The 23,775-nt window shown below is 43.7% G+C and overlaps 1 protein-coding gene across 9 annotated transcripts in view; it reads left to right on the forward strand.

The window, feature by feature from the left end:
• The window catches only part of AMBRA1 (autophagy and beclin 1 regulator 1), a 136,672-nt gene that overhangs the window by 13,796 nt on the left and 99,101 nt on the right, over positions 1–23,775 (forward strand). For 8 of the 9 annotated variants that reach the window (XM_072865044.1, XM_072865042.1, XM_072865046.1 and 5 more), the window contains 3 exons: positions 455–521; positions 1,108–2,567; positions 19,897–19,983. In XM_072865044.1, the coding sequence (XP_072721145.1) occupies positions 455–521; positions 1,108–2,567; positions 19,897–19,983 (1,614 nt within the window). The remainder of the gene's footprint in view (positions 1–454; positions 522–1,107; positions 2,568–19,896; positions 19,984–23,775) is intronic. The other variant, XM_072865050.1, reaches the window with a different exon arrangement.

Below are 23,775 nucleotides of genomic sequence, written 5' to 3' on the forward strand. Positions count from 1 at the left end.
GAAGACAGTGCTGAGCTATTACTTTGGTGCAGTTATAGAGGAAACTGTGTTGCTGGAAAGTTGATGCCTTCTTTTGAGCAATTTAAAATAAGACAATGTTGTAACATTTGAGGGAAGTTAATCTCTCCCTTTGTACCAAATTCCAATTTGTATTATATATGTACATATTAAAATTTCCTGGCTATTTCAACTGATACAGCAGTACGTGCTTCCAGCTTTTAACTTCTATATAGTGTTGCTGTGCACTATAATATAGCTGCAGTCTTCAGCTAGATAAGTATGTTTTCTTAACGCTTAAACTTTTTGATGTCCTTCAGAAGAAGATGATGGTAATGTAGCAATGTTCTCATTGCAAATATTTCACATGGGATTTTCTTCCCTGCTGTGTCCAGCTTCCTGTGTCAATGTGGAATGTGAACTGATGATTGATACTCTGGCTCTGCTTTTGTTTTAGGCTGGTACGGTTTGATCCCTTGGGACATTACTTGCTCACAGCAATTGTTAACCCTTCTAACCAGCAGGTAAGAGGAATGTCAGTACCTGTATTGACTGACTAATTACAAGATGCTCTACATACATTAACCCTAGTCTGTTCCTAAGCAGCCTTGTGCTTTTCTGAAAACCTGAAGTCCTTCTCAGCCAAGTTCTGTCTCGCCTTAATTAGTCACATGAATGTTCTTGTGTTATGTGCAGGGCTATTAAAGAGCTCTCCAAAGTGTGTTTGCTTTGCTCTCACTGTCTCATTGGTGGTGGGACAGATGTCCCAATGGCCTTGCTCTTTCAGTTCTGTTGGGACATTCTGCTGGATTTGAATCTACATGAGGTATTAACAATGCTCCCATGGCCGCTGACCCTCAGATACTGATGCTTCTGTTAGTATGAACAGTGTATTGTCAAAGCTCACTGGGCTGTAGGAAGAGGTTGTCTGGATTCATAAAATGAACTTTGAAATAAAGAGTCAGCTGGTTTCCTGCAAGTCAAGGCCTCTAGGAAGGGACTTATTGCATCCTTTCATCTGTCTGGGATGGTAGCTGGCTTTCTGCTGTTTATCTGGAGGTACAGGATTTTGCTGTGAGGTGACTGAACTTTGATTGCTTCCTTCTGCAGAGCGATGAGGAAGTAGAAATCTCCGTGGACAGCACAGAGTTGCCGCATTATCGCCAGCGTGCTATCCTTCCTTCCCAGCCTGTGAGGCGCACACCCCTCCTGCACAACTTCCTGCATATGTTGTCCTCCCGCTCCTCTGGCATACAGGTGGGAGAGCAAAACAGTGTTCAAGACTCTGCTACCCCATCCCCTCCACCACCGCCACCACCACCACCTCCGCCTCCAGCCAGTGAGAACACAAGGGCATCTGTCTATAACAGGCTCCGGGAGCGTGTCAGCTATCCCACAGCAGAGTGCTGCCAGCACCTGGGGATGTTGTGCCTTTGCAGCCGATGCTCTAGTGCAAGACTTCCTTCTTCTCTCTTCCCACACCAGGAAAACGCACCTTCCACGTCTTCTGGGGCCACTGGCACTTCCTTCTCCTCTGTGCAGACAGAGCCTTACCAACCCCCAGAGCAGGCATCCATAGCGCAGGAAGAGCAGGGGATACTTAACAGGCCCTCTGCTTTCAGCACAGTTCAGAGCAGCACTGCTGGCAACACCCTGCGCAACCTTAGCCTGGGCCCCACGCGGCGGTCCCTCAGCGGGCCCTTGGCAGGCCACCAGTCCCGGTACCAACAGTCTGCGAGAGAGATGGCTTCAGGCTTAGGCGGGTCTGACTGGTCCAGGACAGTTTTGAACATGAGCTCTCGGTCAGAGCTGGAAGCCATGCCTCCCCCTAGGACCAGTGCCTCCTCCGTGAGCTTGCTGTCGGTGCTGAGGCAGCAGGAGGGAGGTTCCCAGGCATCGGTCTATACCTCTGCAACAGAAGGGAGGGGCTTTCTGGCCCCGGGGGCTGAGGCGGACAGTGGTAGTAGCGCTGGCCCAAGCAATCCGGCCAGCATCCGTAATGAGCTCCAGTGTGATTTGAGGCGATTCTTCCTGGAATATGACCGGCTTCAGGAGTTAGATCAGGGGATTGGTGGGGAGCCCAGCCAGTCGCAACAGGCTCAAGAAATGCTCAACAACAACATTGAGCCTGATCGGCCTGGTCCCTCCCATCAGCAGACTCCACACAGCAGTGAAAACAATTCCAATTTGTCCCGGGGTCACCTGAACCGCTGTCGCGCTTGTCATAACCTGCTGACCTTTAACAATGACACGCTGCGCTGGGAAAGAAGCACGCCTAGCTACACACCAGGGCAGGTCCAAAGCACGTTTGAGGGTGTGCCTCCAAATACCAGCCAGGTGCAGCCTGCAGAGAGAACCGAGGGCAGAGCTCCTGCCTCTAGCAGGCTGCAGCTGGGCAGCTCTTCCACCCCGCAGGAGGAGAGGACCGTGGGAGTGGTCTTTAACCAGGAGACGGGGCACTGGGAAAGAGTTTACAGCCAGTCGGCTTCAAGCAGACCTGGGAATGTATCACAGGAGGCCTTAAACCAGGAAATGCCTGAGGAAAGCTCAGAGGAGGATTCACTCAGGAGGTAAGATGTATGCTTGGCCTTCCTCCTCTATTTTGTCTTAAACCTTTCCCATCTAGTCTGAGTTTTTCAGTATTTTCAGAGTTAAAAACCTTTTCTCATGTGGTCATGTGCTATTTACGTAGATGAAAATAGAGACGTTGCATTGATGTCTTTTATAGCTGCCATTGTCACGCTGCAGGTAGGTCCTGGGGGTGTCTGTAAGGACAAACACCAGACCTCTCAACGGGAAAGGAGAATGGTAGTACAGACAGGCAAAAGTACGGGCTCTGACAGCAAGTCTCTGAGGTGAACTATGCTCCTGGTGTTTCCCAGACACTGCAGAAGGGTGGGAACACAGGATGTGCTACGCTGTCCTTTGTGCCCCATACCATGCATGTGCTGCACACAGAGAATCTGCCCAGGGTAGGCATGCAAAATTGGGCGCGAGTAGTGAGAATTGCTTTCTTGAGTGCTGTGTCTTGTTGAGATTGGAAGGGTTGACAAACATGTCCTTGGTCTTGCCATATAGGGCAAAAAAAGTCAAAGCTCCACATCAGTGGCTTGGGCATATATGTTAGTTGTGAGTGTTCAGTCAAACCCATGTGGTTTGCTTGCCTTTGATAAAGAGGTGAGTTTTGAAACTGGCTCCCATTGACCCAAGTCTAGGGTGGACTGGTTGGGGGCATGCTGATCACTGAAAATTTTAGGTTCTGCTGTATTCTTTTTTAAGAAGGTGATTCTTTTTTGGAAGGACATTTTTTTTATACTTCAGATGTGTTTGTTACCGGAAACAGAATGAGCCAAATGAAACTTGCACCAGGAAGGACCTATGCTTTGTGTGGAAGTGTCTCCACTGGCTTGTATGCATTGTACTTCAGCTGCATTGGTACTTTGGATAGGGTTTCCCTACTGGGTTTCAGTTTGACATCCTCTCCGTCAAGTGGTTGGTGCGCTTGTCAGAGGAAAGGTCCAGTCCTGCTGTTTCTCACAAATGGATGCTGTAGGAAAGCAGAGTTTCCGGGTTGGATGCAGATGTACCTGACTAAGGAGGCTTTGTACATAGGAGTGCCTGAGGAAAGGGGATTCTTTCCTTCTTCCTGCAGATAAGCTGATTATACTTAGTCTGGTACAGTGGCTGCCTTTCTTGTTGCTGTAGTTGCATAGCAAATAAGTGGTGATGGTCATGAAATTACTCATCTGCTTCTAAATCTTTGCGCCAGGTTTTTTTTTATAGCCTGCCATAATGAGAGTCTCAAGCTGATTACATTGTAACTACTTCTTTCTTGGTCCTGGATTTACCTGTGGTTAATTTAAATCAGATATCCTCTAGTCCGCTATTAAAGGGCAGAGGGGTGAGAAGCAGCTGATAAATTTAGCTTTAAAATGGCACTTGAGTAAGTCTTGCATTATCTTTCTTTTGAAATAGCTGTAAATGCTCATAGCGTCTCCACTGTGTTGCTTGTTCTCTGGGCCAAGTCACTGTAGTGTCAGAAATAACGGGGGCAAATAACCTTTTTCTTGATCAGGCGATTGGCACATATTTGGACAGTGAGGTGTGGTGGGATCTGTAGATGTGATCTTTTCTGTGGGAGTTGTATAATTTAAAAAGGCCCTGAGGCATATAACTCAGTCCACCCAGCATGCAGGAGATGGATGGGTTGCTGCCTAACAGCTGGAGTCCTGTGCCTAAATCTTGGGGTCACTTTGCCTGTTGCCCTTGGTGGTTGCTGCTGCCTCCTCAGTGGCTGTAGCATCTGTGCAGGGTTAGTTGCCTACCTGGTTGCCTGTGCAAACAGGTGGTTTTTGCTGAGACATTAATTTGGAGTGTGTAGTTCAATGCGTGAGCTTAATTCCAGAGGAATTCCTGTAAGATGAAACCTTTAGTGAAACCCTTTTGGCAGAGGTTGCTGAGGTCATAGGGACTCTTGTTTTCCCAGTCTCCTGCTTCTGTTATCAGGCCTTTCTCAAGAACAGGCATGGCAGGGTCTTCTGCTTCCCTTCTAATTGAAGTTAAGGTAACTGTAAGAGTAGTGAGGTAAGGAAGCTGAGAGGAGTGAGCAGTCTGATATTAAATGGTCATGGCAATTTCCTTGAAGTAAAATTTCATTTCCTTTTCTGTTAACCATGTTGGGTGGACTTGTGGGGAGCTTTATGAAATCTTTCCCCTTAAAAGGAAACCTGCATGTGGGATAGCTATATCCTGCAGGTGTAATCTTTTCCCCTTCTCAAACTAGCCGTTATATTTTTCCTAATAGAGCAATAATAAGTCAGCAAGCACTGTCTTATGTGATTTTTGCATAGAATGAACATCCTCAGGTCCAGCCTTCTAGTCTCCCAGACCTAGGGTGTGCTTGCACAATTGGAAGTGCTGGAACCACTCCTGCACAGGAGTCCAAAATATCTATTAACCTTTGCAGCTGCAGAAACATGCAAAGATAGTGACTAAGGTTCATAAGGTGTAAGCTGTGTAATGCTGAAAGTGCTGGGGAAGTAGAGGGGGGAAGGTAAGCCTTCAAGCCTGAGGGTGCAAGTGATAACTGCATACACACTTTCAATCGATGTAATTTTGTGCCTATGGACCTCAGGTTAGTTGTTAGCATTGGGGGACATGCATGGATTTGCTTGTAACCTGTTTTATATTCTGTTCTTCTTTGTTTCTCCATTAGATGTCCTCATTGGGCAATTGAGCTCTGTATTCAAAGGCCAACTGAAAAACTTAAGCTAAAAATTGCATCTGGAAACTGTGTGTATGTTCTCATTCCCTGTCCATGGGCAGGATCCATTCCTTGACCTGGCTCGCCTGGCCGAGAAGTAGCTTGCTGGGATGATATTGCCATAAAGGGTCAATTAAGTTAATAGGTAGTTTAATGAATGCTGTTCCTCTCTGAATTCTGTTGATGCAACTATGCCAGCTGGGTAGGGAGAGAATTCTGCTCTTTCTGATGGTGCTGGGCTAATTATCTTGGGCTAATCATGAAGGGATTAATAAGCATGTAATGAAGCTATTCCTGACTAACAGCTCTGGCACCTTTATTAGGAGGAACATGTCACTGAGAGGCTCGGCAATACAGCAGTCCTGTCACATTCAGCTTGGCCTGAAAGCAGCACTGAAAGGGCGTTGAGCTGTGTGCTTCTTGAAGCTGTGTCAGTGAGGTATGAAATTGAGGAAGGTTTATGGTCTACCTTAAGCAGAAGTTGGTGAGACTGAGCTTCAGCTTTTCTGGGGTTCTCCAGGCTGATCACATTAATTCAAATGTAGGCTTTTTTCCCCTGTGGATCTATCTTTGCCTCACTTCTAACATCAAAGTGAAAAGAGCCTCAGAAATCCCTGAAGGTGTCATGTGAAATGTGCTGCATAAAATTGGTGAGAGAAACTATTGGCAAGATCTGGATGAAGGAAAGATAATTGAGCAACAGATAATAGCTAGTTTAATTTTTCTATAACTTCCTGTTAATTAAAAAATGGGTTGAGGAAGCATTGTGTTAATACTGTAATCTTAGTGAGGGAAAAGATCCTGTAAGTACTTTAAGCCATTGTTGCTGTGTGGGCCAATTCAGGTTGATAATGAAAAATTGAACAGGGAATGAAAGAGGATTCTTCTAGTCAGGTGCTTGTTTGAGAGGAGCGAGCTAGTGCCACCTTCTTAAGAAAATGATATATAAAATCCTGGCAGTGGTCTCCACTGAAGTATAATTTCAGCTCATCAATTAATGACAGGTAGAGTGCAATGCCATCTAATAAAACTGATCCAGATCTTCAAATGCCACTTCTTTGGCTATTTTAATATTGACACAAGTGATATCTACAGAACTAGCGTGTTACTTCACAAAAAAGAAAATTGTCTGGTTTTAAATCTAGTGGTGTTTCTTGGTTCTGGCATGGCACCTCAGGCCACAGTCTTTCCAGAATGGATGCAAGGAGCAAGAAGTGCCATGTGTGTCCCTGTTGACATATTTCAAACCTTATTCTGTGAAACAACCCCTAGAAGGGGGGAAAAGAAATACACAAAGGGAAACTTGTCCTCTACACATTCACGATTTAGCTGCTTGTAATATACTAAGGGGGCAATTCTGATGTTGTTTGTCTATTTTGACTAGAGATTTGAATGAATTACTGCAAATGAAAGATGAGCCCTGTCCTATTGCCAGGCAGGTTTGCATGAAACCTGTGTTTCATGAGGAAATGCTTATTATCTGTATTCTTCCATTAAGAAGCTTTGTCTGGCAATTATGTTAAACTTCTCTAACCACTCCATTGCACTCATTACAGAGGTCAAATTCTGTAGGCTGTGGTATGAGTAACTTCTGTGCCTGTGTCTTATGAACGCATAGTGTTTTTGCCTTGCCTCACCTATTTAGTTTGGCAGACAAGACAGACCATTAAAGTTATCTGAAAATCTTAGGACTCTTTTGAACTGTCCTGGGTGATGGTTTTGCCATGCACACAGGTAGGAAGGAGTGTATGTGAGGTGGGGGAGTTTATACAAGTGTCCCCAGACAATACAAACTCCTTTATTTGAGAGTGTATAAAAGTGCAGAGTCCACAGTGCTGTGCAAATAATTGACCTGCTGAAGTTGCACAGCTGACCAAAGGCATTGCTTTTTGATGTGTTTTAGTCTGTTGGATGCAGTGTGCGCAAGTGACAGGTGCAGACCAGCTTCCCTGGAACCATGTAACAGGGTCCAGGGTGAAATTTCTGTCTTTCATTTTGCCAGCTCTTGTCTGAGGATTGAGGTCCCTCCTACCTGCATTCTTGCTACACAATGTGAACCCAGTCTTCTTTCCTGAGCTAAGAGTGTGTGGTACTTAGCAATCTACGATTTCTATCTAGGTGAGATGAGAAAGCTATAGGATTATGAATGTGATCCAGTCATTGGTGCTATACATTGCAAATGAGTTTGGCTGTGTTCCCTTTCCCTTAAAAGGTATAAATGCTCTACCTGTGGTTTCACCTGTTAGCCAAATGCAGACCTCTGTGCCCTGCTCGTCAGGCATGTAAAGGCCTGAAGTAACACCAGGTGGAGCAGGGTGGAAGCGGTGGTACCGTTCTCACCTGCCTGGGCAGTACAGTGACTCCAGCTCATACCATGTCTTTATTCAGTCTCGATGGCCTTTCTGGCAACACGTAGCTCTCCATACATAAAACAGGTATGAAAAGAAACGCCTAGTCTGTTCCCCTTTGAATTTCTCAGAATTTATTTTATTTCCGTATTGCTTTGCTGCCACAAGGGGGTAATGTTGCTTCTGCTCCTTGCTTTCCCTGTCTCCTTGCGGAAGCAGAAAGTTTCTGAGTTCTTGTATAAAGAAAACAAAGTAGCTTGATGACCCCCTCAGTCCTAAATTGCAGCTTATCTCCGTAGTTACCATACATTTGCAAGTTTTTCAATGTTTAGGGAAAGGCACGGATGGGGATCCTGAGAGGAAATGGCTCTGATACAGAATGCAAGCAAGGGAGCAGCTTATCCTCTTGTCTTTTGTAAGGGTTTGAAAGGGACAGATGTGGATCTCGAGGTGAAGCAGGTATTTTGTGTTTCTGACATGCAAATGCCCATGAGTTAGAGCTGTAAAAGACCAACTTTGCAGAATTCATCTGACTTCTTGCTCATTGCCTACCAAGCCTGGAGAAGACCTTTCTTTGCAGTCTGCCTTGTCAAAGGTTTTGTTTGCATTTAAATGGTTACTCATCCATCCTCAGAAGACCTCCATAATACGGGGTTTATTTTCTGGAGGAATGCTTGGCAGATGTGGACTGGAATCTGGGTGGTCACCTTTTCCACGGGGCTGTGTTTATTTTCTTGTTCAAGTATGCTGTGAGCTATTACCTAAATTTTTGTGCTTTTCCATAAGGCAGCCATTAAGATGTTTGGGTTTTTTTTTTCTGATGCAAATAGGCATAGCTTACTCATGGCCGTGAGGGAATGCCTCTTTCGATGCTAAATTGTAGATATGGTGTTGACTTGTGGTGAAGCTGGGACCAGTCTGTGGTTAAAGTAGATGGGCAGGGTAGAAGCACTCCCATTCCTGCCCAGTGATGGTGAGTGCTGTATGTAAAATGGAAAAGAGTATGGTCACTTTTACAGCTTGTTCTTGAGTTCCTGCTGGAGCCTGAGCTTCTGATATGCTGCTCTGGTTTTTTATTTAAATGACCAGCCTGTTCAGATCTCTGCATATATTGGGTTCTGGTAGCTTTCTCACTGTGTAAAGCACTGAATGAAAAGGTGCATGTCACTCATATCCTAGGCTTGAAAACAAAACAACCAGAACATTTCCTTGCCCACTGCTGTGGGTACAGAGTTGCCTGCTAGGAGATAGTTCTGTGACTGAAGTTTACCATCAAAATAAGAGAAGAGGGTAGTGCTACTCCATTGCCTTTTTTGGGGGAACTAAAGCAGGAGGGAATTGCCTTACCTAAAGCTACAAAATGCATCTTGTGGTGAAGACTAGGTGTGTGTTCTGTCTTGTTTTGTTCCTTATTTCACAAAACCCATGTTGTTACTATGTTTTTCCTAATTGCTTACAGCAGTTGTGGCTTGCTTATTCACGTATTTACTGTCTATTGCAGCAGTGATGTTTGAGTTCACTGAAAAAGGGGGACTTGAGCAGGAGGAGGGCCCACCTCTGAGCTGTGAAGAGAGGCAGCAGTACGATGCTGCAGCAGTACGATGTTGGCTGCTCAGACTGGACATCAGTGGGCATGTGGCCTGTGCCAAATCCAAATGGACCTACCCAATATCATTTCTCCCCACCCCTTATGTTCAGGCCTATTACTTGTGGAAACCTTGCTAGCCTGGTGTCCTGGCATTTGTAGTTTGGGCTCAGCATTTTGTTTAAACTTACAGTGTGTAGACCTTACCTGTGCTGTGGAAAGAAGGATTTGCTGGCAACCTTGTAGCCTCCATGTGTAATGTGATAGTTTTGAAAAAGTTTATGCTGTGCTGTTTTATGCTATGCTGTTTTTATGCTGTGCTGGTAAGAAATAATTCCAAAGATGCTTGTTACAATTCTTGAAAATGATGGTGATAGAGATAAGTTATATCTCAGTAGTTAGTGAGGAACAGTGGGGTAAATAGAAGTTATGAAGGGGTTTGCAAGCTGAGACAAGAGGTTCAGGTTTGTGGTTGGGAAGAGGAGCTTGAGGGGAGAAGGCCAAAACTGTGGGGTGGGGGAATGATTTCTGGAAATGCTAGCCTGGACACACAGGAATGAATAAAGACCTAATTTGTCAATGCCAAACATAAAGTGAAGTGGTAATCTGAAGGTGACATGAACATTTAGACATGATAATTAGCTGTGGTGATGGGTGAGATGTGCAGGTAGCAGACAAACTTGGCAAGTATTGTTTGTTTGGCCTTTTCTAAAAATGGAAAATACAAATTAGTTTTATCATGAGAATGTAACCACAGTCTGAACTGTAGGAGAGGCTGCCATGATATCTAAATGGCCAGTTGATGCCTACGTGAGCTCTGAGGTTATTGCTGCCACCCTTTGAGCTTTGTGGTTTTTTCCAGACTGAGCCTACTGTCTCTGTGGGAGCAGGAAAGACTTTGTTTTACTGACCTGGTAGAAGTTTGAGCTCGTGAATGTGCTGGTAGTTGTTATGTAGAAGAGCAAGGGAAAGAGGTGCCTGTTTTCTTGCACAAGGGTTCCTCCCCCTGTCTTTGCTGGTTTCCTGATTTAAGAATAATGTAAGGTTGCTGGAGCCCTTTTACTTCATTACTGAGAGTTGGTGGGGGAAAAAATGATGCCTTGTGCTTTCCCTCTTGTAGTGACTAATAGAGGTCACTCCCTGCTGCCGAGCTTTCCTGGCTACTTTGGAAAGCTGAGCATGTGCAGTCTTCACCAAACTTGCAGAAAGGCTTAAGCCTTCTTTTCTTTTTCTTGGCCTGAATTTAAATATACAGCAACGACTGTAGCACACAAAAAGAGATTATTTTCCCCATGTTACTCTTGCAGTGGCTTAGATTGCAAATTAAGCAGCTATAGAAATAACTCTGCTTTCTCAAATACCTTCATGGTGTTTCCCCAGTCAAACCACTCCCCTTCTCCCACCTCCTTTTTTGGTAGTCCAGGTGTAGCAATGAGGAGTTCACCTATAAAAGAAATAAATAAACCTCATTTCTCTGCAGTCTTCAGGAAACGGAGACCTGTTTCCCTACAGGTGTCCGTCTGTGGGATTGTTCTGGGTATTTGCTTTGTGTTTGCCTTCTCCAGCGTGGCAGCAAGGAAACTTGTTGAAATTGGATTCCAGTGATGTTTTTTAACGAGGATGGAAGAGGTACATGCTTCCAAACTGGCTTACTTTTTTGCTTCTACAGGAGTAATGAGATCTAGCGTTGGGTGGGTTGTTTTGGTTTTTGGGGTGGGTTTTTCTTTTTTTCTTTTGAGGAAGGCCTGTATGAGATGACCATACAACAAAGATATTAAATAAAAACAGATTGCTTAGAAGTTGAAAGACAGCTGACTTCAAACAGATAGCTATTTGAGGATACCATAAAACATCAGTTCTCAGCTTTCCTACAGACAGGGAAGAAGTGTGAATAGCTTCCCTCTCTTGAAAGCCGTCCTTTGGTAGGTTGTCTGTCTCCTGTACTGTCTGCACACGGCTTCCCTGCGGCCTCCTGATCCAACTGCTGCAGGGTGGGCAGCGTGTCCAGACGAGCTCACTTGACCTGGAACAGTTGCTCCTGTTCCTGTTTTTTACTTATGTGCATTGAGTTCGTGTACTTGCATTCTGTCTAGGGGATGATGCTCAACTTACGATTAGTGGTGGTCTTTGACATGCTTAAACTATCTAGCTGTGATTCCTAGAGTTTGTTGTCTGTCTTCAGATAAGTAATATTAAAACAGTCTCTAAGTTTTGCTTTGGTTTTGTTTTCCTTTTGCCAAGAAATAAGTTATGGGCAGGCCCTTAGACCTTCTATTTCAGACCTGCTTGCTCAACTAAAAGCTCTGTGTAGCTTTCTTGAGTGTGGGGAGGAGGTGGAGATGTTGGCAGTAGAGTGTGCCTCTCTCTTATGCTAATACAAGCCCTTAATCATTAGATGTGCAGTCACTTATGTATATTGCATGCATGCACTCATTCTTCACACTCTTTATAAATGCACACAGCATGGTGTGCCTGGGGACAAAGAGCCCTCATCCAATTATTCGCTCTTATTACAGAATCTGGGCTGGAGAACTTGCAGTAGCGCAGCATGCATCTACTCCCTGGGCCTGGAGCAAGAGGAGAGAGAGGGACCTGTGATCTGACTCAGTAATACAACTGTAACCAAAATAGTGATGACTCTAGATTTCTCCAGTTGAGCCGTTCTGGTCTGTTGAATAGCTAACATGCATTTTAAACATTTTCCACATACATATTTAACTGATTGCGCCAAATGGCTGTTTGTGTGATGATGTAACTGACCCCCTCCCTTGCTCTTCTTGAGAAAGCACCTGCTGAAACTGAAGGCTGTGAATAAACAGGGTTCATTATCTGCCAGGAAACTGACTCATTTTTCTGCTTGAAATGCATTGATATCAAATCCTTCCCCTGTCTTCATGAAGTGGGAGGGCTGGGATAAGTAGCTGAACTGCCGTGCTGGTCATCTGTTGACCTGACTCTCTTCATTACTCCAGCCTGAACAAGAGCCTTTTAAAGGAAGTGATTGATGTGTGGTGGGACCTCTGTTTTCATAGCCTTAGAAGCCTATAGAGATAATGGTATGGCTTCTGCCCCCTCAGGAAAGACACCTCCTCTTCAATTCCCTATGGAGAAGCAGGAGCCCTATGTAATTATCCCAGAAGCTGACGCAGATCTGCGTGCGTGGGTAAGCAGAGATTTCTGCTGTCCATGCAATCTGTGGTGCTGGGAACTCCCAGAACAAGGAGAATTTGCAGCAGACATTATACGTATGAAGGTAGGTAGAAGAGCCCTCAAAAGTAAAGCTGTCTGCAGGCTGAGGGAGTTCACTGTGTTGGCTATGTTCTGGCCATGCTTTCAAGCCTTGTTATCATAACCATGATGACTAGGAACTGATTCCCTCTAGCTGATTCTGATATAATTGCAAGTTATTAAGGGTCTAGGTGGAGGAATGCTATGTCTGTCTTCAGCTTGGTTGAGGTGCCTGACCCATTCTGAGCACTGATACAGAACTGCCACTGTACAGCAAAATAGCACATTCAGCAGCTTGAGCTGATTTAAATTTCTTCTCCCCTCCCTGCCCCTCAAGTTTTGTCCCTGCAAAATGAAAGTGCAAGATCTTTCAACATTCATTTCATGTTGGAGTTATTGCCAAACTAATCAATGCTGCTCTTGACCCTTTTAATGTCTATCATGGATGTGTGGTTCCTCTTGCCTGTTGAAGTAACACATTAATCATTCCCCGGGTGCTGTATGATGAGGACCTCTGCATTATGCTTGCTCATCTTTTGTTCTGATGCATGGCCTTTGTCAGCAGGTGAAGTAATAGATTAACAGTGCGACCTTAGGTCCACTTAAAAAATCTGTCATCTTCTTCAGAGCCACTGACTTTCCCTGTGATGAGGTCCAAAGGTGCTTTGTAGTGCCTGCGGCATCAGGTGGTAAATGAAAGCTGAAGTTCCTAGTCCAAGAGCAGAAGTGCAGTAATAGCACCATTCATCATGTGGTATTACTTTCTAGTTAAACTGAAGCAGGTAAACTCTAAAGGGTTAACCATGTTCTTCTTGAAACTCTGCTCCCTGCCTTGTGATTAGGAGAACTCAAATCCCAATGGTTGTTTCTGCTGTTCAAACTCTTACCTACAGTTCTTTGTTTCATGTAATTGTGCTCCTTTTCTCTGCACTTTTTCCCAAATGTACTCCTTCCCATCCTGGCTGAAGACCTGACGTGCTGTCTGTTTCCTGACTGAGAAATCCTCGCAGCTTGTTTTCTACAGGATTCTTGCCCAGAATCAGTGAAGGGGGAAAAATGTTTTTTTGTGATAACTTCTGTCCTATATCAAACCTGCTTCTCTGACAACTCCACACCTCCAGCTGGGAAGGATGTCTTCTCTGTCCCTGGTTGCCCTTCAGAGTTAGCACAAGTTCTTTCTCACAAACAGGGCAAATTGTTCTACAAAGGCCATGTTTGGAACATATCTGTGATCATGTATGGCATCTTTGCTGTCACTGCTTTCCCTAAAGAAAGGAAATTTTCTTGCAAAGGGCATTCATTATGTGGAAGAACTTTTAAAAAAAAAAAAAAGGTGATGAAAAGAATGCCTAACAGGGCTTGGATACTCATAAGAAAGGCACCACCAACTCTCGTTCCTCACTGAGCATGAGTTGTATGGCAGAGATGTGAACAAGGGGATGGAGGAGCTAACTGAGAGAACTACAAAAGTGAATGTTGAGGTTTTTAATCAGTAGTGAAATTCTCAGGGTATTTCTCTCTTGTAGACGGTTACAACTGTTTTAAGAAAAGTTTGACCGTTTTGTTTGACTGTTTCTTCTCTTCTAATCATCTGCTTCTGACCTGTCTTAATTCAAATCTTGATGCCAAGCTAAATATGTCTACCCATAACCATGTGAAAGCTGAAACAGTCTAGAAATGTTAGCTTAGAGGTATCAGAGTAGATTATGTTAAGGACTTAATTTTAGAAATCCATCTTTTCAGGCAATCTTTAGAACTGCATACTGATTGCTTTTTTTTAAGCGTGAATATGAAACTGGTGGTAGCAATAGTGTTTTTCTGTTTGACAAGAACTACAAAACTTGTATGGAAAATGAAGCTATGGAACAAAATGCTTGATGGTTTCTCCTTAAGTGATTTCAATTTTCTCTTTGAAAGTAGGCAACACAATACAGAGATGTCTGAAATTAATTTTTCCCTATTCTTCTGAGAAAAGGAAAGGGGAAAAAAAAACCCAAGCCAGTGGATTGGGTTGGTTGAGATTTTTGTTTAGAATAGTTTTCTAGTGTTCTATTGAGGCTATAATTGATCTCCAAGAATTAATTGGGCTTGTTAACAGTTAATAATTGAGCTTAGGATTTGAGGGAGGGTAGCAGTGCTATTGGGAAGCTGGAGAACATTCAGCTGTCTTCATTCTTCAGCTTTCTTGTTATCTTTAGGTTAAACATTGCCCAGCCGTAAAAGGAAGATGACTGAAGGGAATCTAGTTTTAAAGTGTTGCTATTCTTTACATTCCTATGAGGAGCCACAGGAGCACATCTGTAGGGATGAGCACTCAGGACTGCTGGCTGTAATTCGAAGGGCTGAAAAAGGGATGTAATATGAAGTAGTGTGGTAATTTCACCTCCACAGGGGCAGTAGGGGATATAAAAAGCCTTTCCAGGGAAGATATAAAACCAGAGGAGGAAACTCACAGAAGCTGCCAGAGTTGTCAATATACTTCTGCTTCAAAGGATAACGATGAATTACTCTGTCTTAGGCCCTCTTCATAGCTGAAGGCTGGGACTGTGGGAGAGGCAGGACCGCTTGCTTCATTTTCCCGGTTTGCTCTGGTTGTCGGTGTGCAGCAGGAGCTTAGGATGGCAGCTGACTGAACACCCTTTTGATTTTAAGGAAACTAAGCCTCAGTGCTGTTTGTTAGTGCCTCCCTTTTGGATGGGGAGGGAAGCCCTTCCCTCCGTGTCGTGTGGAGTAGCGGTACCCAGTAATGTGCGTGCTGTGGCAGGAAGTCTAAGATATGGTGTAGGAATTGCATATCTTTAGAAACTGCTACTGAGAAGTTAAATTTGCTGCATTTAAGTATCTTCTCAAAGCCTGCCGAGATGACTCACTCTGTCCCAAGAGGCTTTTGGTGGTGATCCTCGCCCCCGTGGGGAGAGTGTGGGTATAGTCCAATGGCTGATGCGCTGTGCGGAGGTTGCTTCATGACTTTTTTTTCCCTTGAGCTGCAGCTTCTGGCATTCAGCTGCTTCATTCCTGAGAAGTTTCCCTTTTCTGCTTGTAGTGTCTTGTGTGTATGTGCTCTCTTTCTCTCTCCCTGGTCTAAAGTTGTCCTGTAACTTGGACCTTGCTTCCTTTCCCCCCTCGCTAGCGATTGCTGCTGTTTGCAGACCCGAGGTAACAGAGTGAGTGTAGTGTGGCGGTTCCATAGCTACTGATGTCTGACAGAAAAGGAGTTTGCTGAGATCTCAATGCTGCTGAACAGAGGCAATTTATATCTTCTTGTAGTAGTTTTAATAAAAAAAATAAACCAACAAAAAGCTACAATCCCCCTCCTCCTATTTTAGCAAGCTGGGCCAGAAGCATTTCTCAGGGTGAGCAGGGTTAATCTTCATCATTGCAGCATTGACTGACAACCTGGAGGATGATAATGTGTGATTTGATTTTTTTTTTTTTCCTGGTGAGCGGGGGAGGAGAGTGGAAATTGCAGTTTCTCTGCTAATTGTACTTTAGATGTCATTTGTGACAATTTCATATTGTCTAGACAGAGATAGTGGAGCAATTGCTTCCACAGAGCCTAGTGTTAGCCTGTTATATATCTGGGTAGCAAAAATGGGGGGTGTGGGAGAGGAAGAGGGTGCTGTAAGCTCCAGAAAGGATTCAGGAGTCAAGCATGATCTACTGGAATGTTTCAAAAGGAGGTGCAAGCAATATGCATTTCTTTTCTCTCTGCATGCTTCTCTGTCGAAAACTTAGATGTTTAGTGGCTAGCAGTTCCCTGTAACAGAGCTGCTTCTATTAATCTATGGATTGCGTTTATCCTCCTTAACAGAATTGCTCCCAACCTCAGCATTTACTGTGGTAGGATATGGGGCTACCTTACACTTTGGACTTACTGAAAACAAATAGTTTGTGTCTCTTCTGGGACTTTGGGTGGCAAAAGCTATGAATGTGGTACCTAAGACTTGATAGAGTGCAGCATGACTTACTTTAAAAACATTTATCTGTGCCTTCCTGGGGGGACAGTAGGTTACACTACCAGTGTCACAGATGGGATGCTTTATTGATGATTATAGCAGTGTATCTATTATTGAACCCATTTGTCAGTACCAAATGCATTCGGATCTGTAACTTGGGCCTCAAGGGCTCAGTCTAGAATGAGTTAGTTAAATAATAGATTTTATTTGTGTTTAGTACTCTGGTTTCAGTATAGATATTTTTATTCTCTGGAGCATTAAGCACAGAGATGGTCCATCTGGATCTCATGAGATTGCATATTGCCTTGTTTTGTTTTTTTTTGCCTACTATATGTATTTATATCCACCTGTTCATTGCTCTGTTATCTGAGAGGGCACAGTTGTAGGACAATTAAGAACTACCAATTGGGCTTAAAATCAGCTATAGCTTTTAGCAGTTACTGTTAACTGAGTTATCTTTGTCCACCTGATCTGAATGTGGCCCTAGTACATGGCTTGTGTGCCTCAGTGTGAGATAGTGCCGGAGCTGAGTTTGGTCTTGATAGGCTTGGAAGGCTCTGCTGGAAAGGCTGTCTTAGCTGAGACTGTTCATCTCAGACAATGCAGCCTCAGAGAGGGTCCTGGGGAGCGTGTTTAACAGAGCATGTTTGTCATCCCACTCCCCACAACCCCATAACGACTGATCTTCCTAGGGAGCCCTTCTGGTGAAGGAGGTGCTCCTAAAGCAGCAGCAGCTCCTGTTGCATCATGGAGTGGAGTTGCAGGCTGTTCAGGTAAAATCACAGGGCCATGAGGCCTGTAGGAAGTCTCTACCTGGATACCTGGCCATCCTGTGGCTCAGACAACTGTTGGTTTGTGCTTTACTAAAGTAACACACACCAGTTCTCATCTGAGGTGCCAGGTACCTGGTAGAGCAAGGCTCTCCAAGTATTTATTTCAAGGAGCAGATGAGGTGTAGAGGTGAGAACTGTAGATTCCCGGAAGCGCTGTTCCCAAGCCAAGCAGAGGGACTCCTGGTAGACCCGTACCGAGTTACTGCAATGTGTGCCCTGCTCCTGCTTCCACACCTTTCTGGTGCCCTCTGGTTGGTATATGTTTTGATTTCCTTCAGTGCAGCTGCTGACTGCTTTCTGAAGGTGATGCTTCTAGGTCAATGCTCTTCTCAGGCAATTGCCAGCCTTTCCAAAGGTGAGAAGAGAAGAATACCTGGAGACTCCTTTCTAACAGAGCCTGCTGAGCCATGCAACAGGTACTGGTCATCTTCCCTTGTGGCTCTGATGTTGCTGTGTCATTTAGTGGATGGGCCCTGAAAGGCTGGGAAAGAGAGGGGCATGTGTAGTGTATAGGCGCCAAGACTTTTGACAGGGATGATGAATTTGCTGATTGTTTGTGTGTGCACATTATCAGGACACTGTAGGCATTGCAGGGAAATGGCATCAAATAAGCCACTTGCGTTGTGTGTAAGGTTGCTCACACCTGTAAGGAGGCAGCTGCTGTTTCTAGGATTGTGGCCTTGACAGGCTTTGCATGCTGTGGGACCTTTTTCTCCCCGATTAAGTCCAGTGATTAGGCAGGACAGTCCAGTAGGGTGGCAGCCTTGACACATCCAGGCTGCTTGCAAACTGCTGTTTTTGGAGTGCTCTGCATAAGCAGCTCTGAAGAGCAGACTTCTAAAAAGCATGTTGGTGTTGCAGTGGCAGTAACCCAGTCTCTGAACTCTGAGCCAGTGGTTTAGAAAGGGGCCAGCTGACTGAATAGGTAGAATATCCATTCTGCTAATTTTAATCTGTCTTTCCCCCAAAAGGAATAAAAGCAGAATATGATGCAGGTTATAGGTATACCTCATAGATACAGGACTTCAGGTATACCTCATAAAGCTGTTGCACCGTTTGTTCTGGATTAGCTGCTTTTGCATATATTAACTTATATATTTGGAGCAGGAGAGAGGGTTTGGTAAGGCAGGATTGAAGTACGATAACTTTCTGGGGAGCCAAGGGATTCCTAATGTCTAGCAGTGTTGAAGGTTAGAGCTTTTGACTCAATAACCTGGGGAATTAATTCTTCTCAAAGTTTAACAGATTTAATAACTGTTCTTGAATAAGACAAATGGTTGCCAAGCAACTTCGTGCCAGAGAGGACAGGATTTCTTGCCTTCTGGAGAGTCCCAGTGCTTTGCAGCAAGTACTGAGTCTCTTGAGCTGACACATGCCTTTCCAAGTAACGGGAGCAATCTCTTGCTGTTTTCTGTATTCTAGATTTATAATGTAAAATTGAAGTAATTTTTTTTTTTAATTGCTGGAAGGCAGTGAACAGTTGTCTTGACATCCTGATGGGGGGGCTGCTGCTGGAAAAAACATATCTCATTTGCATTTCTACTGTCTTTATGTGGCTAGAAATGGGAAGTTGGGCTTGGATTATATCTGGTCCTTCTTCCTGCTTCCTGCGTTGATGCTTGCTATCCTGCATTGCAAATGCTAACTGCAAATTAGAAGTGTGGGGCTAAGACTGCTGGGTTCAAATCTTTCTCGCCAATTGTGGGGGGGGTGAATAGAAGAGATGTGGTGTTGGACCTCTTTGACTTTCAAACTACAACAGTTTTCATTTAAGTTACAGATACTGGAAAACAAAATTTATTAGGAGTTCTGAGGCAAAAAGACTTGAAAGGGAACTCAACAGCCTTATAAAATTTGGCAGTTGATTTTTCTGCTCTCTACGCTTGCCCCAAATCATCTCTCTTGTTAATCTAATGGATGCAACAGGCTTGAATGGGTCAGTCTTGAAACAATGCCATCCTCTGCTTTATGACAAGAAGCTAGATAGAGGTGCATGTGGAAGCCAAGGTGGAGGACATGTTCCTGCTATATACTTTTGATTTTGCTGCCTTCATGACTCAGAGTCACTTCTCGCATATTCAAGCTGTCTGGCTGCATTTGCATACATTTACTTCTTGAGTGAATATTTGGTATCTCTCCCTGTGGCTGATTAAGATACAGAGGAAACGAACGTTTTTTTTGTAGCTGAAAACCTCTCTTTCTGAGCCTTGAGGCTTAGATTGAATCTCTTACTGTGAATAAACACCAGCAGTGCCCTTAGAATCCACATGCCAAGCCGTGTTCTTTGTCCCATGCCCCTTGGCCCGTTCCCTATGTAGTCACCTTTGAGTAGGTAAGAATTTGACAGATGGCCAATGCAGTGTTAGTGTTTATGGACCTGACAAATTGGGATGGTTTGTCTCCAAAGGAGAAGTAGCATCTGCATCTTTCTCTTGAAACTTGGAAGCAGGTTTGGGACCACTCTTCTTTCTTACTCAAGGTATTCTTTCTCCTGTGCAGTGAGAGTATTACACTTTGAATAGCTATGTGGTGAAAACACTTATGCCATCAGTGAGTAGTTCAGTATGTTGAAGAATTATCTGCACTGATAATAGAAATAGTCTTAAGAGGTTTCAGAAAGTAGGGCATAAACAGGGGGGATGTTCCTGAATGGTCTTTGACGTCGTCATTTGTTTTTCCTTTCTAGGAGGTTGCTGGAGTCTTCCCTCATTTCATTATCTCGCTACGATGGAGCAGGGTCCCGGGAACATCCAATCTACCCAGATCCAGCCAGGTAAGAGCTAAATGCAGTCTAAAGGCATTTAAGTTTCATAGACAAAAGCATAACTTCGGTGTAATTCACTGAATCCTTTGGGAATGGTTCTAATATTGGGCCCATCTCCTCCTTAATGACTTGCCATGGGGGCAGGGTGCAAACCCAATGAGAAGATGCTATAAGTCTGGGAGAGAATGAGGAAAAAATGAAGAAATTGCTGTTGAAGTAAGCACATAAGGATTCCTGAAATCATCTGGGATGGAGAACGCTAGATAGCCAGCAGATCCAACAGTAAATGAGATGATATCAATAAATTCAAAATCTGTTTTGAAGAAAAAATGAAGAAAAAACAAATAGTCTATTCAGGAGTAAGGAAGAATGTAGTAAAGGCAGTTAGGAGCTGGTGTGAGCAGACAACATGCTTGGAAGAATAGAATGTCTCCATAGATGTATCTGTATGGGAGAGCATAACCAGGATGTTAAGTATACTTAACTGAGAACAAAACACTGACAGTTGTTTCTGAAAAGTCATGAATCATTGACATTAGACGTAGAAACACCTGTAGTGCTGCTTAATCTCCAGAAGAGGTGGGAGTGTTTCAGAGGACTAGAAAAAGCAAACATGGCAGAGTTCTCAAAAATGGAAAGGAGTGATCTTTGCAGTTTCCACTTAGTGTATTAAGAAAGCAACAGATGGGATAATGTGACCCATAGACTCTGTCAGAAGAAATGATAGAATCGTGAACAGCAAGCAGCTTTGGAAGCTTTCAAAGAAGAAATCATGACAAATAAGCTTTCTTTAGATGGGTTTAACAAAGCTATGAATGAGGAAAATTCAGTAAGTGTAAAATGTATCTGATATAGCCTCTTAGGGAACCTCTGGCATAGCTGCATGAACTGAAGGCTACTAGGATTTATCATGAAGGAGAGTACAGGAATACCAGTGTATGAAAATTAAATATCTACATTGCTGAAGGAGGTTTGTTTTGTTTTGTTGTTTGTTTGTTTGTTTTGTGTGTGTGAGTGGTTTTTAAATCTTGCTGCTCTTTACATCATTAACAACAAAATCTGCATTTTTGTACAGATGATGCTCTAAGTACAAGTTCTGAAATAAAAGGCTATGTTGCAAACTGGCCACATGGTATAATTATACGGTTAAATAGCTCCTTGCTAACTGTCTCTGTAGATAAAGCCTTGTAGAGGTGAAATCTTATATTAGGCTTTTTTCCCATTTATTGCGAAGGAAGTTCCTTTGTAAAGATAATTCAAAGGCTCAGGAATGATGTAAATGAAACTGTTTGTAGTGAGGTGAAAGTAAGGTGGAGTGTGCTACCTGTATGTAAGGTCATTGGGAAACCAACGTAGGTGACTGCAGAAGGTCTTGGCAACTGCATGTTAGAACGATGCTGATAAATGTAAAAGCTTTCTAAATGGCAGTTAATTAAATGACAGGTAAAGGGATTGATTTACCTGGAAAGATGAAAATGATATTTTACAAATGTTAATTAAAAGCTATTAGTATATTCAGGTCAATTTATGAATGCCAAGAGCTGCTAAATGGCTGGAAGTGCACCATTCCTTATTTCTGGAATGCGTAATCCAAAGCAGGCAGATTTATTGAGCAGAGATTGTAAGAATTAATTCTGGCTCTCTGGGAGCTGCCTTTTAAAAAAGAAAAGGAGGAGGGCCTGCCTAGGTTACTGAATTCTTTTTTTTCCTTCTGTCAGATCTCTGTTATGATGAAGCTCAATAAAATGTATGAAAAGGGATCACTGCTTGAGACATTTCCTAGCATAAGGAGCATTGTCAAAAATATTTTTCTACTTGAAGCCATTTTGGAACTGATATGATGTTCTTCATGTGACAGTTCAAGTGTTTTTAGGTTGTGGTAGAAGCTATAGTAGCTTAAGTTTATAAGGAGCTTTGGAAGAAAAGTCTAGTGTTGAAACTTCTTCTAAGAGGGTTAATTTGTTCCAGTGTCACTGTCCTTTTCGGAGTATAAGATTCATAGATGCACAATCAGCACGAGCTGGAAGTTTGAGTGGGGTAAGATCAGAGTCTTCCTCCATAAACCTTACTGGTGTGCTAGGCTAGTAGGATCTTTTTAACTGTCCCTTTAACTTGTTAGAAATTGGGGCTGTGATTAAAAGGAGTGTTATTGCATTTGAGGGTTTTTTGTAACATCCTAAGTTTGTAACAAAGTTACGACTTTCAGATGTTCTCGAATAACAAGGTGGAAAAGTGAAACAAAGGTGAAATAAACATACATCTAGGTATGTCTGTGTGTGTATGTATGTTTAAATATATATTAAAAATCATAGAAACATAGAATGGTTTGGGTTGAAAGGGACCTTAAAGATCATCTAGTTCCAACCCCCTTGCCATGGGCAGGGGCACCTTCCGCTAGACCAGGTTGCCGAAAGCCCCATCCAACCTGGCCTTGAACACTTCCAGGGACAGGGCATCCACAACTTCTCTGGGCAACCTGTTCCAGTGCCTCACCACCCTCATAGTGAAGAATTTCTTCCTCATAGCTAATCTAAATCAACCCTCTTTCAGTTTAAAGCCATTACTCCTTGTCCTATCACTACATGCCCTTGTAAGAAGTCCCTCTCCAGCTTTCTTGTAGGCCCCTTCAGGTACTGGAAGGCTGCAATAATGTCTCCCCGGAGCCTTCTCTTCTCCAGGCTGAACGACCCCAACTCACTCAGCCTGTCTTCATAGGAGAGGTGCTCCATCCCTCTGATCATCATGGCCCTCCTCTGGACTTTCTCTGACAGGTCCATGTCCTTCTTATGTTGGGGACCCCAGAGCTGAACGCAGTACTCCAGGTGGGGTCTCATGAGAGCGGAGTAGAAGGGGAGAATCGCCTCCCTCCACCTGCTGGTCACGCTTCTTTGATGCAGCCCAGGAGATGGTTGGCTTTCTGGGCTGCAAGTGCACGTTGCTGGGTCACGTTGAGCTTCTCATCAACCAACACCCCCAAGTCCTCCTCCTCAGGGCTGCTCTCAACCCATTCTCTGCCCAGCCTGTATTTGTGCTTGGGATTGCCCCAATCCGTGTGCAGGACCTGGCACTTGGCCTTGTTGAACTTCATGAGGTTTGCACGGGCCCACCTCTCAAGCCTGTCCAGGTCCCTCTGGATGGCATCCCTTCCCTCCAATGTGTCGACTGCACCACTTAGCTTGGTGTTGTCGGGAAGCCTGCTGAGGGTGCACTCAATCCCACAGTCCATGCTGCCGACAAAGATGTTAAACAGGGCCAGTCCCAATACCAGCCCGTGAGCAAAATATATATACCTCCTTAAGACCAAGCTGTCTTCAATGATGTCTTGTGTTTTTTTGTTTTTTTTTTTTAAACTTCATGATCTGAAGAATGTATTTTTAAGAGCATTTGTATGTGTTAGTTTTGTTTCTGCATCTACTGTCTGTAATAGTGCTATATTTGAATAATCTAGGTCAGGAGTGAGGCAGGGAGAACATTTTTTGAAGCTCCCTCAGATTTAGAATGAATATTCTGATGTAGACTGCAGCAGTCTTTCTCAGTGGCCTTGCTGAACTTCTCTAAGGTCAGCTTGGCTGTTCTGTCATTCTCCACAGTTTCCATATGTACTGAGCTCAGAAAACAATCTGCAGAGGACTCAAACAAAGCTGTTATCAAAGAACACCTATATTAATTTTTTAAAAAAAATAGAAATACTCAAAAAGATGCTTGCAAACTGCAGATATAAAGCATCACAGGATGTTTGGTAGATACATCTCTAGAAAAAAAAAAAAATCTAAGCTGCTAGAAGGTTACAGGAAAGAGACC

The sequence above is a fragment of the Ciconia boyciana genome, chromosome 6 (assembly GCF_034638445.1).
Source record: "Ciconia boyciana chromosome 6, ASM3463844v1, whole genome shotgun sequence".
Lineage (NCBI taxonomy): Eukaryota > Metazoa > Chordata > Aves > Ciconiiformes > Ciconiidae > Ciconia > Ciconia boyciana.